Source organism: Ochlerotatus camptorhynchus, unplaced genomic scaffold (genome assembly GCF_037179485.1).
Source record: "Ochlerotatus camptorhynchus isolate MF236.1 unplaced genomic scaffold, CSIRO-AGI_Acam_v1.1 ptg000225l, whole genome shotgun sequence".
Taxonomy (NCBI): Eukaryota; Metazoa; Arthropoda; class Insecta; order Diptera; family Culicidae; genus Ochlerotatus; species Ochlerotatus camptorhynchus.
This window is the reverse complement of record NW_027040715.1, coordinates 1,018,311-1,037,624: the sequence shown is the minus strand read 5'-3', so window position 1 is coordinate 1,037,624 and position 19,314 is coordinate 1,018,311. Positions and strand designations below refer to the sequence as shown.

Sequence of the window (19,314 nt, the reverse complement as noted above, 5' to 3'; positions counted from 1 at the left end):
GAGACTACTCCATCTTTTACACCTCCGTCCACCCTTCTCCTACAGAGTCGGACGACTCCCCGGGAATGTACCTTCGGGATGATTTTCTCGGTCGGCCCACGGAACTACGTGCCCCGACGGCGGAACGTGCCGCACTCTTCCTCGATCTGGCACTGTCCGGCCGGGCGCAGGGCTGCAGCAGTAGCAGTAATTTCGAACCGGCTCTAATTTATACGCTGCACGTCTACCAGTACAGTTTGTCCGGCAAACGGGGAGGTAAGCAGCAGCGTCCAAAGTTCAATAAAACACAATTTTATGGTCTTGCAGACGTACTTAATTTGGCTGTTTTCTTATTTTTCTGCTTTGCTAGTGGAAGGTGGTCGAAGTCGATTGCACCTCATCGATCTCGGAGGCTGTGCCAACCGGAGTGGAGGACTTCCTCTGTCTGGCATCGGAAATGTGTTGTTGGCGATACTCAGCGGACAGAAACATCCACCCAATAGAGACCACCCGTTGACACCACTGCTGCGGGATTGCTTGGCACCATTGACCTGCCATGTGGCGATAGTGGCCCATGTGGCGCATTCTCAGGTAAGCAAAGGGGGTGGGAGAATTAGTTTTTGAAGACGGTTTGCATGAATTTTAGCATTGCTTGCAGACTCACACCGATACCTTGACAACCATCCAGCTGGCATCTCGTATTCATCGAATGCGTCGGCGGAAGCCCCGTCATCACTTGTTTGCTGGACGGGCAGCAGAGCTCGCCGGGTCATCCGGGCACCAATCCGGAGGTTCTTCAGAAGGTCCCGACCCGTCCAGCTCAGACTTTTCCCAGGACACCGTAATCTACGTAGGTCCATGCGACGACGCGACCGATGGCGAACATCCACCGGTCTATCTGCCAAGCCTGAACTCCGGTGACAACCGCTGTGCCATGAGCAAAGCCCTCAAAGGTTCAGCGATGGAGAAACCCACCTCTACCCCAACAGCCTCACCACAGAAAAAGAAAACTACTTCCACATCCAAGCGTAAGAGCGAAACCCTGCCCCATCCTGGGAGAATTAGTTTGTTCAAACCCGATTCTTACCTCCTTACAGCTCAAAATCCTGCCCCAGCACCGATCCCTACTCGTACCGATAGTCTTAAGCGGAATCAAACGTACAATCAGCAAACCGTTGCCGTGGGACCAGAACTGGTGGCCAGTGCCATTCAGATCGCTTCCCAGCATGCCTCTCCGAAAATTGTTGCCGGAGCCTTCAAGCACGTTACCGGTGTGAGTAGAGGCTCCAATATCCCAACGCCCAAGGGTTCTCCCATGAGAAGACCCAATCAAGCCACGGGCTCATCTGCGGCATCTACGGTTAGAGAAAGTTCTTCCCGGCAAATCAGTGAAGAAAAATGGATCGACGGCCCACGGGTATCGAAGTCCAAGGTCCATGAAGCTCGACACCTTCTGAGGGAGATCAATCACGTAAAGAATCATGAAACCTGGATTGATGGCCCGAAAACAGCGAATGCTACGCAGGTCCTTCTTCCACCAGCAGCTCACAGCAATCAAAGCTACGGGTTCATGGATAGCCACAAGAAATGCATGATCCGGCAGTGGGTGGAGAATCAATCCATGCAACTGCTACAATCCGTATCTGCCAACAATTCTCCGGTTCACAGTAGACATCACAGCTACAATCCACCACGGTTCAAACCGAGCAAGTCGGACGAAGACGGGTTCATTCTGGAGCTGGAACGTCAAGAAGAACTGGTGAATCCTATCGCTTTCCGAGGATTCACCGCTACTAGTGAAGTGGTCAACAGTTCCGAATGCCATGTCCGCACAGGTCTTAAGCAAGCCTACAGCTTGGATAATCCCGATGTGCAGCAAATCGCCAATATGCCACTGTATGCTACGGTTACACCTTCCACCATGAAAGTCACTACGGTGAATGCTTCCTCAAGTACTACCGCCCCTTGCATCCCAACGGCAACGGCTACAACCAACGACAATCAATCAGAGAAATCGCATCCTCGTTCGTCGCATACCAGCGATAAACCTGTAAGCAAGCAAGGCGACAGTCAAGAAGAGGAAGACCAGGACAGTGGACCTTCGGAGGTTCCTCCGGCGTTGCCATTGATGGATCCGCTGGGTTCGAGGGAGATTTCTCACGAGAGTATTCACCATCTGTGTTCACGGCATGTCTCACGCGACAACATGAGTGTACACAGTCAGCACAGCAACAACGTGGGAATGATGGACTGTGGCCTACAGGTGACGGAGGAAGACATCGCCAGGACCATGGGAGGGTGAGTTTCAGGCGTTCTGAATTTGTAGGACTGAGGTCATAATTTTCCTTTCTGTCTCCACAGGGAACATCCTCTGAGTGCGTTAAGTCACGGAGATGTTTCAGTTGTATCGAGCTTCAATGTCGCTGGAGACGCCTTCAGCGATTGTGTCATCGGAGATAGCATGCGGTAAGTTCTAGACAATCGAAATTGTACCCCTAGAAATCTATCTCTAACCCCCAATCCACAGAAACCAATTCGACCAGCTCGCACGGTTGCGGGAGATCTTCACCTCCCAGCTAGCGATGGCCGAAGTGACCCCGGCCTTCCGTCTAGGTGACACTGGTAGCGTCTACAGCGAACCTGCCTACCGATTCAACACTGGTGCGGCCAGTGTTTGCAGTGAACCCGCGTACCGTCCACCAAGCCCTCGATGCCGTGACTGTCGACAGTCATTGTCCCTCTCTAGAACTCCCAGTCAATGTTCTCTTCCCAGCTTGACCGGGATCGTTGCGATAGCTGGGATGGAACAATACGCTTCCCTCAGACATCCCGACGGTGCGTCGGATCCGAACCTGCCAAAACTAGGAGAAAACTCCGAAGAACTTCTAGACCCGGAAGAACACATCCGCGAAAACCCGCTAGCCGAGCTCGACGAACAGGAAGCTCTCAAAGGTAGCACTTCTTTACTGCCCCAGCAGACCCTCCCCACTCTTCCGTTGCTCCCGCTGTCAACTCCGGAAGCCTACGACAGCGGTCACGATTCGACTCCCCGAACGTCCAAACATTCCGGCATATCTCGACGGGCGGAAAGCGGTTACCACAGCGTCGGAACCGTTCGGGATAGCGACGAAAGCAGCTTCGGATCGGCTGCCTCCCGTGCCAATCAGAAATCGAAGAAACGAAACCGCCACGACAAATCCCTTTGCCACTGGCTGAGGAATCCATTCAACTGTACCTATCCGGACACGGAAGGGGACGTAAGTGACTTTTAGGGGTTCCTTCCGGGCAAAGTGGACGATTGTTGCATCGCTAAGTAGCTTAAATCAGTTTTGAATAGCATTTATGAGTTTTGCATTGTCTGTTGAAAAGCCAGATTAGTTTGCTTGATAGAGGGCCCACCAGGGAAGGAAATTTGCAAGACAATAAACGAAATCGCAGCTTCTTTCTGTTTCGCGCGTCTGGACGAAAAGTAGATCCATCGAAAAAAGACTAAACTATTTTTAACACCGGAAGCGAGCTTGAGCAGAAACCCTGCAATGCCGAATCAAGCGTTGTTTATGTTCGAAGCCGAAATCAGTGGTGCATTTGGGACTAAGCTATTTGTACAGTAAACAATTTTATAGACTATATATTACGGTAGAGGGATAGTGTTATACATCGTGGATAGAGAACTATGAAGTCTACACAAATACCAATAACAGCCATCGTTGCTCCTTACTGTTTACAAGCCTGTCAAGTGTCAGTGTGCTGCGCTATTCTCATGTTACCTTGATACATCTATGTATTCCCCATTGGATAGGTGCTTGAATTTTGTGTTCCGGAATCAGATCAGATTTGCCGTTTCGATAGGAAGCCACTTTGCCAACCGAATCCAGCGACGTAAGTAGTTTGTTCTCTTTAAACAAATAATTTCAGAATAGAACATTGCTACTTTTTGAGGAAATTTAAAGAAATTTAGCGTGTTCTTTTTCGGAAACATTTTATAATTTTTCTTCGAACAAACTTTGATGACATTTTTCAAGACGGATTTGAGAATTGACACCTCTATCGTTTATTAGGCCACGGATCGTTTATTAGGCTGCCTTTCTAGTTAAGTTGAAACCACGTTATTCTTTGATGCCGGATAACTCGCCTCAATCAATAATAAACTGTTTCGATAAATATGCACTCATTATATTGCAATTATGTCCCTCGAACCGTGGCGTGAAGCAATCGATTATAATTTATTATTAGTACCAAATCCGGAATAAACAGCAGCGAACAAAACGAGAACCAACTCCTACCCGTACGTCGTTGCACTGCTGGATTTGGTTTGCAAGGTGGTAACAAACCAAATTGAATTATTATTCGAACCCGAGAACCGGAAAACCGACACTCAGTCACTGTTACCTCCATCTGCTCCTTCTCTTTCATTCCCACTGCATCGATCCGTTGCTTTCTCTCTACGAGTAAAATCGTGCTTCCGGTTCAATTCCTGTTTGTAATATATATATTATATTGATATGTCGATATTGATGTATAAAGCCCTCCAAATCTTCCCTTTCCCCCTCAGTCGACATAGTGGAAGCGCATAAATCTGTTGAATCGAATTATTTAAAACGAATTAATTCATAATATTGATATTGATTTCGCACGTCGTCGTCGCAGCGAACCAAAAAAAAAAGCATTGAAAAATCAATCCAACCTATTATGGATCCGATATAGCCAATTTGATTCATTTCCAACCGTTCCTTCCTCTTCGACTTCTCCCGTCCCCAGCCACGAGCTGTAATTAATCAGTTATCCGCAGTAGCCCATCAACGCAGCCGTCAGCAATTGGAATGGAAATTGATCCCAATTTCACCAAGCTGACCGGTCGGGGGATTCCAAAAGAAGTAAAACAAAAAATAACCGATTCCCTCCCGTTGGACTCGCGAACAGGAGAAGGAAGAGAAAAAGTTCATTTTAATGTGGATGAAAAATCAATCCCACGACAGAAACAATTGTTTTCGGTTAACATACATTGCCAGAGGCGATTAACAGGAAAAAGCGAACGAACCAAAAAACCCCAGCATTCATAATCGGACAAGAATGAAAATCGATATCCAATAGTTTATTTCCGAAATTCTCCAATTCCCCTCCTCCCCTATCGCAATTGCTGGTAATCCCTCAAACAGAACCATTTTCGATCATATTCATATTATACACGCAAAAACAAAAGAGCTGGAAAAAATGGATGAAGCTTTTATCGACAACGACTACACTAGAGTAACAATGGAACGGTATATAAAAAAAGGAAAATAACAAAATCTGCTAAAAAATGAACAACCAACCAGCCAACCGGTAACGGCATCGTAATCGATGAATATATTGTGCTACTACCAATCATCATACCAATCTCGTAGGGTGAAATTATTATGTATGAAATATTATTATTATTGCTATTATATTATTATACAAACAATATTATTAGCGAAAAACCGTGCGGGCAGCGAAAGAGCACTGTCATTATAATAAAAACAACCAACACAAAAAAGTAATTTTATACAAAGCCAAAATGTATGCTCGATTGTGTTTATTGTCGTTTGATCCGATATCCGAAATCCATTCCGATAAATGGGTAATTTAGCAAGCGTTTTAAACCCGGGGTAAGTATTTACGCGTGATTCATTATAGGTGAACAAAGCTGGCCGCAGCTAATTATATAACGTCGAGCTTTTTTTTTTAACTCGGTAAAAATCTTCAAAGGGGTCTAACTTTAACGAATTTGAATGAAAATTCCTGGAAATTTGGCTGCTAAAATGAATTCAAGGTTCAAGACATGATGAATGTGTCCCGGTTTCTGCACAGTTAATTATTGAGAGCAGTGCTGATAAAAATCGAGAAGTAGGCTGCGCTAAAAATCTGACGTGTTGTTTTTTCAGCTGCGTTTTTTCCTTCCGTAAATTGAACAATTATGATTTCAAATTACTTCAAAGTATGTGACAAAATTTATTTCCAAGCTAAAAAATGATAAAAATCATTTATACTACACTCAATTTAGTAAAAAAAATCTTAGTAGATAGACTCACTACCTGCATGAATTGGAATTTTGACATGACAACCAGGGCTCTACATTTTCGAAGCTCTAAAATGAACTCGTGTTTTTTTCTCTCATACATACGTGTTCGACGCTTCATTTCTATAACGCCTAGCTAGACTATCAGCAAGAAACGAAAATAAAAAAGCAGGACGCTTAGAAGGAAAGGCTGGCTGTGGAACTTCTCGTCGTTGCTTTGCTCATCGCTTTCAATGTAACTAACGTCGATTTTCTAGTTAAACGAACCTCATTATGGCTTTCAATCCCCTTTCACGAACACTCTATCACCGCTCTTTCAATTTGTTTAAAATGCGTTATGTCCCGTTTTTGATCATTTTTTTTAGATAAATATATGGATGGAAGATAAATTAAAAATATTACGTGTAATCTTCACGTCTTTTCACGTGAGAAATGCTTTAAATGTGTTATTTCATTTTCCGTCATATACGTCATGAAACCTCTGTTGATGTGTTTCATGAAAGAGAAAACTATCAAAGTCGAGCGCTCTTTCGCTCATCCGTTTCACCGAAGCTTGAAAGGAAGACCAATGGAGCGACGGGAGAAAGAGAGACAAGCGATTGAACATTTGTTTGTGCACGCCGACTGAGGTTCTAGCATGCTGCGAAGCTGTTCGACTTTAACAGAAAAAGAAAGCCAGCAGTCTCTTCGTCGCATCGATTTGGTCGATTGAAGCTGATATTGTGACGCCCTGACAACAGACTCTTGATCAAGGCAACCTCTGAGTATCGAAATCAACAATCTTTTTCTTCGTTCGTGTAGGAATGGGCATTTTGAAAAAAAATCGATGTGGCCGAATCGTTTCTTAAACTGAATATAAAATTGATCCTCGAAAATATCGAAAGAAAAAAAAATCGATTAGAGAAAAATCGTTATTTATAATATTTGAATTACGCTTTATAATCTACTATTAGACGAAATATTCCTCTTCCTGTTATTTTGGTGTATGTGTGTGAGCATTAATTTGTATAAAGTCAGTTCACAAAAGCAATTGCACTCTTTTTAAATGTTAACACCGAATTATTAAGAAATATTGCGAAAATTAAGATTATTCAACCTCATGTCCATATCTGAGCTTTCAAAATCTTCTGCAGGTATTTTAATTCACCTATTCAATTTTTTTGTTGCATCAAGGAGTCCTTTTTTTATTGCAGACAAAACAGCTGGATGAAAAAGGAAGAATGGGTCCAAAGTACACATAACATAAAAAGAAACAGGCCAAGATTGAACCGGTCTTTAGCAAAATTTGAGGATGATGAATTTAAAATCGATTAAGTTTAAATAAAGACATATTTTTGGTATAATGAAATACCATTTTGTTTATCATGTTTTAATCTGATTAAGTAAGAATTCAATTAACCACTTCATTCGAGCAGTTAAAATAAAGTTTACTACCACTCGAACTTTGAAATAAAAAAATATTTTGAGATTTTTTCTTCCAGAACCACGAGAAAAGTAGCCAACATTTGTGCGTTTCATAAAAACAGAAATTAGTTGGTCCATTTTTGTGAAATCGCTGGTAGAAAATCACGCCAAAACTGCTTGACAAAGTGGTCAATTGATAAATTTTAATGAATGAAAAATCGATATCAACTTTGAAAAATCGATTTTGTCAAACATCGAACAGAAAATGATCGGATGAAAAAAATCGATTTTTCGTGGCAAAATAATCGATTCTGTAAAAATAGCAACGACATCGCCCATTCTTACATTCGTGCCTTGATGTACACGCAGGCAAAATAACGTACGAATTCGATAAGAAATACTTATGAATTTTAGCCACAAGAAATCAGTATGAATTTCATTGATTTGCCTTATAAAAATAATGTTGACAAAAAAATATAAATCGGAGCAGACTGAAACCGAACCATGGACATTGAGCTTCCCGACCAGAACGTTATAACAAAATTATATCATGATTATATCAACTTCTGTTATACATAACAACCATTGATATAACCTTGTTTTAAGAGCTCTGTGGTGAAAGAAGGAATAAGAAATCATCATGGTTTTTGTTTTTCCTTTGGTTTTTTTTTTCCGCTGATCTTGTTTTCCATGCTGAGCACCAATGCTACCGACGTGCCAGGAAGGCAGCTCCCACAACTGGACCCTACCTATCAACTCATGAACCGGGGACCAACGGCTTTACTTCCCATCTGAAGGAAGGCGTGATCAGAGATGTTTATACCTCAGAACATCCCGGCGGCGCCGACTGGGATTGAACCCAGGCCTGCTGGGGTGAGAGGTAATCACGCTTACCACTACACCACCGGCGCCGTTGATGTGATCAGAGATGTTATGCATCAGAACATCCCGGCGGCGCCGACTGGGATTGAACCCAGGCCTGCTGGTTTGAGAGGCAATCATGCTTACCACTACACCACCGGCGTAGTGGTGATATTTAATATAAAATTGATACACAAATTGTTAGAATAAAATTTTAACTAAGTTTGTTAGCATTAGTAAAACGAAAAATGAAACGGTTTTTTTTTTTTATTTTTGTATTGTTTTAGTCTTGAGCCGGTAGTATTACTTAAATGTATATAAGGGCTAAGGAAAAGTTTTTCACATGGAATTGGGCTAATAGGGTTAATATCCCTAATGTCAACCTAACTATCCCTAATACTGGGCCCATAAATTAATTTCGAAGGCAAGCATTTTTTGATAATGATAAACTAAAAATCAAACAAATTCATTTTTATTGTCCAGATGACGCATTGTTCTACGAAAAATTGAAGAACGGGAGATTTTTATTAGATCCATGGACTAAAGCTAGTGCTTTTTTCTTCTATGTATCTTTTTTTACAGCATTCTCTTCTGATAGTGATGCTAAGAATTAAATAAATTATTACAGTCAACTTTCCCTTACTCGATCTCTCCTTAACTCGATTCTCCCTAACTCGATAGAAATCCAGGGGCCTCATTTCACAAGTCGAATCAAACTTCCTATTCCAAAGCAACTAGGCTACTATAAATTGGAAATGTTACGTTGGTGATTAAGAATGTACAACTAGAATTATAAAATAGAAATTGTCACTGCAAGACGCTTCTGATCAAAAGGCTTTCCTAAATTTTAACTATCTAGGAACGATTGCCCAATAATAGTGTGAACCAATGATATATTCGCTCTTGAACGGAATCAGAAAACATAAATTATCAGTTCAGTAGCGTTCTTTGAGGTACCTTTTCAAATAAATATTTTGCAATTTGTGAAAATCAATATGTTTTTGATGAAATACAAATTTAAATGATCAATGGAAAATTTCAACACTAACCGTCGAACATTAGCAATCAAAAATATCCTCGAATATATCTTTAACTTGAAATAGTGTTGAAGACAGATCACAAAGCATAACCAAACAAAATATGCAACTAACACCGTATTAGAATTCAAATAATGCATATGCAATTAATGAATCGCTTTCATCTTATTTTTGTTTTGTTACATATACTGAAATTAATTACTATCATATAGCTAAGTTTAATGTTTATGCTACTTTATAATCAGAAGAAAAAAAATCTTACTAGCGAGTGCAATGTAAAAGGCAATAATTGAGAATTATAACAAATTTTGTTACACATATATTTAGCCACCCTTCCTTTACGTCAGTGCAGCAAGATTGCAGAGATTGAGAGGTGTTGAGAACACACGATTTATTTTTAACTCAGTTGCCGGCGCCAGCGAACTAAGAAGGCTCTGTCTGGCATACACAAAACGTTAGCTTGCATCTACTCATTCTTCAACAGTAGATTTAGACTAGATGGTAAAGGCACCAGAATTCTCACTAGGCAAGATTGTTAAGCGTCTGGGTTCGAATCCGTGTGGCAGCTGTATGGACGCTTTGTGTGTTTGTAAAGCAGGCTAAAAGGAGGGAGAGGAGTGCTGTTGTTGTGTGAATACACTCAAAAAAATATTTTACCCAAAAACCGTGTTAAAAAGTCAAGTTTATACCTTTTTTTAGTTTTTACCCTAATGCGTTATTTTGAAACAAGGTATGTTAGAAATATGATAATTCCTTCTGGTTGGGTTACAGGGCCCGTGTGTTCTTTCAACGCTTGGGAAGATGAAATGGAGTATAAAAGCTTCTTCATGTTACCCGAAAATCATTCATAAGTCACGCTTTTGAAATTCATATGTGTTGCTCATAAGTCGAGCCGTATGAAATTCTTAAATCTTTTTGCCTCAGTGTTCATTATCGCCTCTGTTCTATTAATATTCGTCTTCGGATGATTTTGAGGATCAAATGCAACATGATTATTTTTATTTTACACGAACATTGCGCTGAAGAACGTGTCGTGTTGGTCTTTACACACAGATCGATGGCAAATTATTGCCTCATGCTGAATTGATGATAATATCGAGGTTTGGCTGTGGGGTTATACAATATTCAAAATAATCATCTTGCCCAAACTGAATTTGATTATTTTGCTTATGAGGATCGCTTCTGATTATGACAATTTTGGGTTGAATAATCAAGCAGTGGTGAATATCAACAAACGTGTATTCGTTGATGTATAATAAACTCATTTGTTCATTTCGCTTGTACGTAACAGCGATGGTTTTCAAAAAAAACGCAATTCATCTACACAGCGCTACTCTTTGCGTGTGATGGTAGATGATAAAAACACCCACTGATTAACACTTTACAGACACTGTACCTTATTTTCATTAGTTTACACTAGTTGTGTGGCAAGTACCATCATACCCCGAGCAATTTTCTAACCCGAAAAATTCCTTGACAAGACCAGAAGGCAAACTCAGCCACCTCCGTCTGTACCGACTAAAGCCCCCAAATCATCGAATCAAAACACATACTATAAGACGTTTGCTACGACTACCACGACAAACTGTTTCTGCAACACAGCTCGATCGGAGTGGTAGAAGGATAATGATTTATTGCTTATCTGCTTTGTTGCAATAGGGTTTTTGATCTAAGTTTCGTCCTACTAAGCACAACCCGCGCTTTACCTTCCTTTTTTTGAACGGGTTCGAACAAAAAATGGAATATTCCTGTCAAAGATGACTTCTAAATTTATTCACCTTTCCATAAGTACCGTTGGATTTGATAAATAATCACAAATTGTTGAGAATCTAAAGCAAACCCCACACGGTAAGAAATATTGTCAATACTATAATACATATAATACAAGTATTGACAATAATATTGATGATGTGAATTCAGAAATATTGTCAATCTCGATGTATTGACGTCAATATAGAATGTATTGACAATACGATTATTGTCAATAAAAGCAACCGTGTAGGGTCCACTTAACACTGCTTCTTGATTCTAAATTCGTTCTACGAGTTTCAATTCCGTCCTAACGCATTGAAAAGCCATTAGATTTTCTTCGTCCTACGAATAAACGTACAAAAATGGGATTTGCTAGGAGCGCTTCTTTTGTTTTGAGAACAATGAGCGTAAGTATTCATACAATGCGCTCTAATAGGATTTATGTTGTAGCTAATGAACTAACGCATTGGAACAAACCTATTATTGATTTATGCACGGTGAAATCATTGATATTATTGATCTTTTATGATCGATAGAATGGAAATGGGCGATTACAACGAAGTAGCGCTCTACCCTATACATGATTGAGAACGTATTCTCAGCAACCTAAGCAGCGATCATTTTTCTATAGCCTTTTTCTCTAAGGAACGCACACATATGCAGTATTAGTTTATTTACAATCTTTGCTGCTAGCTGCTCTAACTATTTCAGTCGAAAGAATTGTCAAAAACTGTTTCGAAACAAATCTACAAAGCTCCAATATTCTCTAGTGAGAGCGACTATTGTGGGCAACATCTTTTTATTCGGCAACCTTTCTATTTGAGCTGCGTGTTAAACAGCTTTGCTTTCATCGGCAACTCGAAATCAGCAGCATTTTGTAGTGCGTGTGTTTCATTTCAAGAAAACCCTGCTAGATTGCTTTTTTCTCAGTGGTAAAAATATAATCAAATTGAAGCTGAAAAGTAATTAAGAAAGTAATAAAATCCAGTGAAACTAACGTTTCAAATTGGGTTGCCGAAAATAGTATGTCATGCCAAAGCCGTCATTTCTCCTAGCTTGATCGGAATCGAGAAAAGACATAAAAAAGAAATCCCCATTAACACTCGTGTTTCATCTTCGGCTTCACTTCGTGTCCTTGCCAACAATTTGGTCGTTTCCTTCTACTGGCCCGAGCGAACTGTGTTTCAGTGCAAAGAAGCCAGATCTACGGAAACCTCCATAGATCTGCGAATTTTACAAATTTTTGCGTAAATACGGATCCGTAGGCAAAATCTACGGCATTTCGGTACAGTTTCTACGGATTTTTCTCTTCAGTGTTCGTCTCCCTTCAGTATCGAATTTTACAATCTAGAGCATAATCTGATTCTGCAGGGAAAGAAGCATAAAGTAAAATACACCTCTGCAACTTGTCAACAGTATTCTTGCTCACTTATCTGTCATACGACACTGTCGTCCAAGGGCGTCACGAATGTATGTATTTTATTTTTTCTCATAATAAGAGCTGCTGATATTGTGATTGTGTGAATTCTGAAAATAGCAAGTAACGATGTCATAGTAATAACATTTTTTCATCATAAATGGTTTTATTTACACCAAATTGACGAATTAGAACGAAATCACATATGTCATATGATAGTTATTTAATAATCTTCTTTTTGCTCGATTGGTGTTCTACCGTTTGCGTTGGGTAATAGAGACGCCACTCTCTTCCCCGTTAGCTCGATGATGATCAGGCCTTCAACGTGTTCATCAAAAGGCACTCCACTGTACCACCACTACAGGATCACAATTGATCGGATCGTCATAGATGGTATTGAAACCCCTGCAGTGGATCCTTAAATTGAGCTGGAAACCATTGCCGTGGATAATGAGACAAAATTGCTGCTTGAGCACCAGGAAACGCTCCTTTGGAATGAGGACAAATGCCTGGAGATCGCTCCCACGCAAACAGGGTTCCTCTGTCATTAATATATGACGAGCACGGCGAAGAGATAGCTTTTCCTGCCATATGTTCGGCCATCTACGGAAATTCAAGTCAGGTGTTCGGGTGACATATTTCATGATGGCATCCAGTGAAACTCGTCGTCAAGACAGGCGTGTGGCCAAACCACAACATTTGTTGTATATGACAATGAAAGTTCATCGCCTTAGAGTTTCCGAAGACTTGCAATGCACTTTTAAGTGCACGGGGACCGCTAACATTACATGTGTCAACCTTAAGGACCGCCTTATTCATCGAGCAGTGCATTAAGCGAAATCTATCCTTCCTCAAATCAATACCGATTTCAGTACAGTATTGGCAACAAAGGAAGAGAAATGTGGTCACCATGATGCGACAATTGGGAAAACCTACGATGTTCCTCACACTCAGTGCAAATGAGATGAAGTGGCCCCATTTTTTGAATCTCCTACATCGATTGTCAGAAGGACACAATGGCAATGACTTAACAGATCCTATCCAGGAATTGACTGCACTATAAAGAGCAACTCTGGTCAATGATGATCCAGTATGCTGGTTGACACGATTGAATTTCAGCTCCGTGGAAGTCCTCACGCGCACATTTTGCTATGGCTGAACAAGGGAAGCAATCAGTGAAACTATGCCAAAAACTACAGGTGCAACAGTATCATGGTATTCATGCCTGTACTACCATTGGAACTTTTCAGGGCCACCAAGATTTTCCAAAAGAGTTAAGTTTCTGAACATGTCCCAACTAAAATTCATTTCAAATTTTTTTTTTTCAAGGCGATCATAAAAAAATCCGTAGAAATCCGTAGATTTGAATAAGTCTACGGAATTGCATAGAAATAAATCTGGCATCTCTGTTTCAGGGGCTGTTTGTCATTTGCTTTCCATTTCTGACAAAGCTTTATCGTTCGGCTCGTTGATCGGTTGTCATTTTGTCATTTGCAGATATATTTGATTACTTTCCCCAATTATAACACTGCGACATTTAAAAAAAAAACAAAAGTGTTTACGCACCCTCCAGCCTTCAGTCAGGCAATGGTAAAGATTAATGAATGTTTATAGGTCGCGCAAATGGTTTGGACTTTGTATGGTGAATTACTATGAGAATATTTTGAATATCACTACCATAGCGCTATCTTTGGTTCAAGATGTCAGAAGGCCGTCAAAATTGAATATGTGGTTGCCATTGCAACTAAGTCTGTGGTTGCTCACTTTTGTTGAAAGTATTGATGTTGTCAGTCACATATTCAACTAGCAAATTTACCTTATTGAGCAGTTCCACGCCAAATGACAAGTCGATCAGCCACGACCTTTTACGATTCGCATGAAGCTTTGCATAATTGTTTGCTATGGACAATCATTCCCATTTGTGCTGAAACTCGGCCATTTTTTTTTTTTGCCACCCCGTAACGTGGGTAGATTACTTTTTCGTGGTACGTTACGGTACGTTACCACCGATTCCTAGTCATGACTACTTCAATAACATCTCTGATCACGCCTTCCGAATTGATTGTGGCCCCCAGAAATTATATTGTGGTGCCATCTTTGCGGTAGAGTTTTGAACTATTTGTTTATGTCAATAGATGTTCCATATTATGATGAGAAACTTTGCCCAAGGCACCAAGTCGCGGAAATGCTTTGTTTCGGAGTTATTAATTTTGCTCCGCTAGATTGCATTCCTGGCCCAGTGTGCAATGTCGGATAACGACCCAATGAAAATGGTTCTTCGTAGCGACCCGACTGGAACAAGACGAAGATGTGTGCATCGAACAAAAGGTATAGATAAGATTGAAGGCGGCTAACTTAGTGAGTTGCTAAACAAGATTAGTAATGATGTTCGATGAAATCCGGCTGATCAGATTTCAAGGACCTGGCATGCCATACCGGTCTAGTATAAATTTATGAAAACATTCTGTAAAAGAACAAGGTGATATTCTACAACATAATAAAATCTAGCAAAACGAGTATTCATACCCGAATGAATTAGCGATACTCGAGAACAAAGGAACGATTCTGTTCTTTTAATCGTCTGCTATCCGTTTGCTAGACGAGTGTGTCGATTGGAAGTAAAATCGGAGCAGCCTCAGGAGTCCGTGATGTTCCGTGATATTGTCATACGACGCTTTCCAAATGTGAATATTGTTCTACCCGACTCGGTTACAAATAAAAGTTTATAAACAACAACATTACAACAATTAATCGCTATTAAATCTACGCTTTGACACGAGAGGGGGAGGTAGCTCATCGATTCTTCCGGTTCGCCTCCTAGCATCGTGCTATAAGGTACCAGGCGATAACCAGGGTAGTTGATCGATAGCTCGATGACGTCATTTCGTTGGCGTCTGCTATGGGAAATTCTCATAGCAGGCGTTGACGATGGGACGTTGTCGAGTTGTTGAATAGCAACTATCGTGGTAACTCACCGATTACCTGTCGATCTGCCAAATTTGGAAAGACGTCTGCATTGAATTGTCTCATATTATAATATTCCGCCCACTATATCACAAGAAATTGCGAGTAGCTGAGTGGAATGGAGATAAGTTAAGCATTGGGTACAGGACCAAGTCTCCCCTGGGTGGTGCCAGAAGATGAGCGCAATAGAATCATCAAGTTGCCATAAGGCACGGAATGAGACTATTGCATGGCTGGGTAGTCAAAGTCTTCCATTCGTTAGTCATTTCAGGTGGATTAGAACAGGTTTAGGTTTAGGGTGGGCGTTGGCCAGATTTGGATTTTTCAGATATAATCCTAAATAGGACCTAGATTATTTAATACACTAGTAACCTCAACTTCTGTCACAATGTTTCATTGTGACTAATCAACACTCAATGGGTAAAATATCAAATTTGCGGTAAATTTGAAAAAAGGGAACTTGGAGTGTAGAGTGCACTGCCCACTGGACGATTCTGAAGCCTGACCAAGTGAGTGGGTTACGGGTTTATTTGATTGTACGTCATTTCCAAGTTATATATAGATACATTCATACCATTGGCATTTTGTATTTGAGATAAGACAGAGACAGGATGCGGAGGGCCCGCTTAGGGGGAGCGTAACCCATGTTATGGCTTCCATTTATTAAATAGTTCAGATAGGCTGGAAATGATAGGTTCATGGTGAGAAAATGTACCATATGGTGCCCGTTCACTGATCAAAATTAGATTCAAATCGTCAGGCCCTGCCCTGGAATAAGGGAATTGACGATGATTTGTCAAGTTTCATTTTGCATTTGCATATAATTGTAAGTTTAGGTTTGCTTTTGTAATTGTAAGATAGATAGTTTGCCTCAATTGAAACATTGAGTTAAACATGACGAATCATACCTCTAAAATAGTAGTAGTTACAGTGCCGCATTATCTAACTTTTGTTTTGTTTGTTTACATATAACTAATTCTAATACCTCCTTGTTTTCTCTCTAATTTGTCTACTATGTCCCACCATCACGATGAGAGATGAGCTACCGTACATGATACACGCTCATGTACACTCCCAAAATAGTATGCCGCAAGTAAGTATATCACAGAGGCAACTAAAGATCCAGAAACAAAAACCGAAAACGCTGAACGGCAGATTGGTTTACAGTGGTCGACCAGGGTGTGTGCTGATAAATTACAAAATTACAATTACATCATTATTTCATACATACATCAGCTTGAATTGCGTTGATCGATATTACATTTTTTTTGGCTGTGCACTACACAACCGGAGCCAGCAAAGTTCAACAATCCATCGTTGCTTATGCCTTTGTTGTCGTTTGGAACCAGTTTTGCGAGATAGGTGACGATTGTGCGTATTTCTCGCGTAAATTTTGAAAAGGGCCTAGCCTGAACAATACGTAAAGAGCTAATTGAAACATTGTACGTCGCGTGAAAGTGGAACTTAATGAAGGCCTAAGTACTTTTTCGTAGTTTTTAGTTTTCGGATTTGAAAGATCGTCGGTTACAGTGGCCTGCTTACTGAGCAGAAAAACGCGGTCCCAGGTCCTTACATATCAAAGAGATTTATGGTAAAATCGCTTGTGTATCGTGTATTTTGCGAAACTCGTTGTTGTCGTTGGTTCCTGGTTTGAATGGATACACAAATTTGAGCAACGGTATTATGTGATATGAGGGGCTCGGTGGCCTTAGAGCAACCGTTTTTGCTTACTGAGCAGAAAATCATGAGTCTATTCTCAGCCCCATTCACAATCAAGATTTGTCAATCGTTTTATTTGTTAATATGACTACATGGTAATAACAGCAACTCGGTGATTAAAAAGGTGCTCGTCTGCCTAGTGGCAAACGTTTTTGCTTACTGAGCAGAAGACCGTGGGTTTAGTCCCAAGCTCCTTCGCGTTATATGATCGTTAGGACATCAATTCAGCTTATCGTTTACCAAAACGAACCCTGCTGCAAACCCAACCCTCTTATCCAACATACCAGTGATTACTCGTGGAAGTGCAGAGGTGTTCTCGGCTTCCATCAAAGCGAGTGTCATGTCAACACAATCCTTCCCATTCCTTTCTTGACCTGTGTTCGGGCGCGGCCGGCGCTGGTATTGCCTAATTTAAGATCACCAGTTTTTACACATTGAGGATGATTGCTAGTCCCAAGCATCGTCTATTGGTTCTCTGTGTAATTACAGCTGATCTGGCAATAACAGAGTAGCAACCGTGGGCGGTCAATCAAGCTCAAGCAAGCTCAATCTACGCTTTGACACGAGATGCAAGAGTTAAAGCACGAGATCACTCCGCCATGAAATCTTTTGACACTTTGTATAGCTGAATGACTGTTCTGTACGAAAATCGTTGAGCAACGCTCCGCAGGAAAACACGCAAAAACGAATGACAGCTGAACAGGTACGAGTGTGGGAGCGCGCTCGAGCGACGCAACACCCAGTGAAACCCACAAAAAATAAGTATACACTGAAAGTTTATTTTTTTTTTCCGATTTCCCCCTTTGTGATATTCCAAACTTTTCAAAGCGGGGGTGACTTTAAATTTATTCCGGTCTAATTTAAGAACATTAAATTACCTTATTCAATATTTTTGATTTATTTTAAAAAAAAATGCTGGGAACGGGCGGAAAATTTCCTAAATAAATTAAAAAAAAAAAGATAAAAGCTTATACAAAATGCAAACATTTGAAATAAAGAAAACTTCAACCTCTTCAAAATTAACAAAAATCGTTGGACAATAACTTTTGGTCAAATATATAATCTCAGTTCAAAATGAGCAGGTTAAAATGATTCGGATATCGCACATTCACTCAATACTTTTAACTTTCCATCTTGCAGCATCTTGCAGCATTTGACAGCAGTGTTTCCAGAATTCCAGATTTATCTGGATTAACCATGTTTTTTTTTTTTAAATATAATCCAGGTATACTCAGATCTTGTTTTCAATATATCACTGCTATTGATTCATCCTCTCATCTAATAAAAATGCATAAACTGAAATTTAAATGATTTAAGATTTTATGACTGTCTTGAAAGCAGTGCTGCAAAATATCAATTTCAATAACTACAAAATGAGTTTCACTAGCCACTTGATGACAGTATCAGTTCACACAGTTAGAATATCAATTTCGTTTGCCTCAATGTCAGTGCGCAAATGTCATTGATATCGTAAAGGGATCACTGATATTCAAAATTTTGCCTCAAATGTTTTTTTTTGTATACGCCAGCTAATCAAGTACCGATCTTTTGAAAACTCATCAGTAATATTAAAACAATGCAATGGTTATACAAAAAAGATGATTTATTGAGATAAAAGTAAGATTTTCGACTATTCCCCAGTGATCTTCATATGGATTGTAATATCAAATCCGTACTGCCTGATATTATGCTTGCCAAGAATATCAGTGTCAGAAGTGGAATTTAGTGCTATACCAATATCTTTGACATTGACATCACTTCTTACTTACTGTACAACAAATCTCATGCAATATTGCGAAATCATTCATGAAATTTCCACCCTCCTACGCTTGCTAGCTAAGGTTGTTTAACCTGTTTAACCGGTAATACAGTGCCATTCTGTAATACCGAATTTCGGTTATAACCAATGATTAGTGTTTATTAGTTCAATAATAGATTAGTGAATCTTGTTTTCATTGACAGCGTTGCTCTAAGCCGCCATAGGTTGTCAGCAAAGTTTGGTTCGAATCCACTCCTCTTTTGTTCTAGATGGAGCCTTGCTTCATTTGTGCATCTTTATTTTTTGAATTTGTGTGGTTTACATGTATGAATGTTTTAGTGACACAGATGCGTCTTTTCAACTTGAGTTAATGATGGTTATTCCG

General features: G+C 40.3%; 1 protein-coding gene across 1 annotated transcript in view; it reads left to right on the top strand.

The window, feature by feature from the left end:
- Positions 1–3,847, top strand: part of LOC135703957 (kinesin-like protein CG14535) — a 382,313-nt gene extending 378,466 nt beyond the window's left edge. The window contains exons 8-13 of the mRNA XM_065225313.1: positions 46–255; positions 350–570; positions 638–1,007; positions 1,077–2,277; positions 2,341–2,445; positions 2,507–3,847. Coding sequence (XP_065081385.1) covers positions 46–255; positions 350–570; positions 638–1,007; positions 1,077–2,277; positions 2,341–2,445; positions 2,507–3,251 — 2,852 coding nt within the window. The 3' untranslated portion in view covers positions 3,252–3,847. The remainder of the gene's footprint in view (positions 1–45; positions 256–349; positions 571–637; positions 1,008–1,076; positions 2,278–2,340; positions 2,446–2,506) is intronic.
- Positions 3,848–19,314: the final 15,467 nt, after the last annotated feature.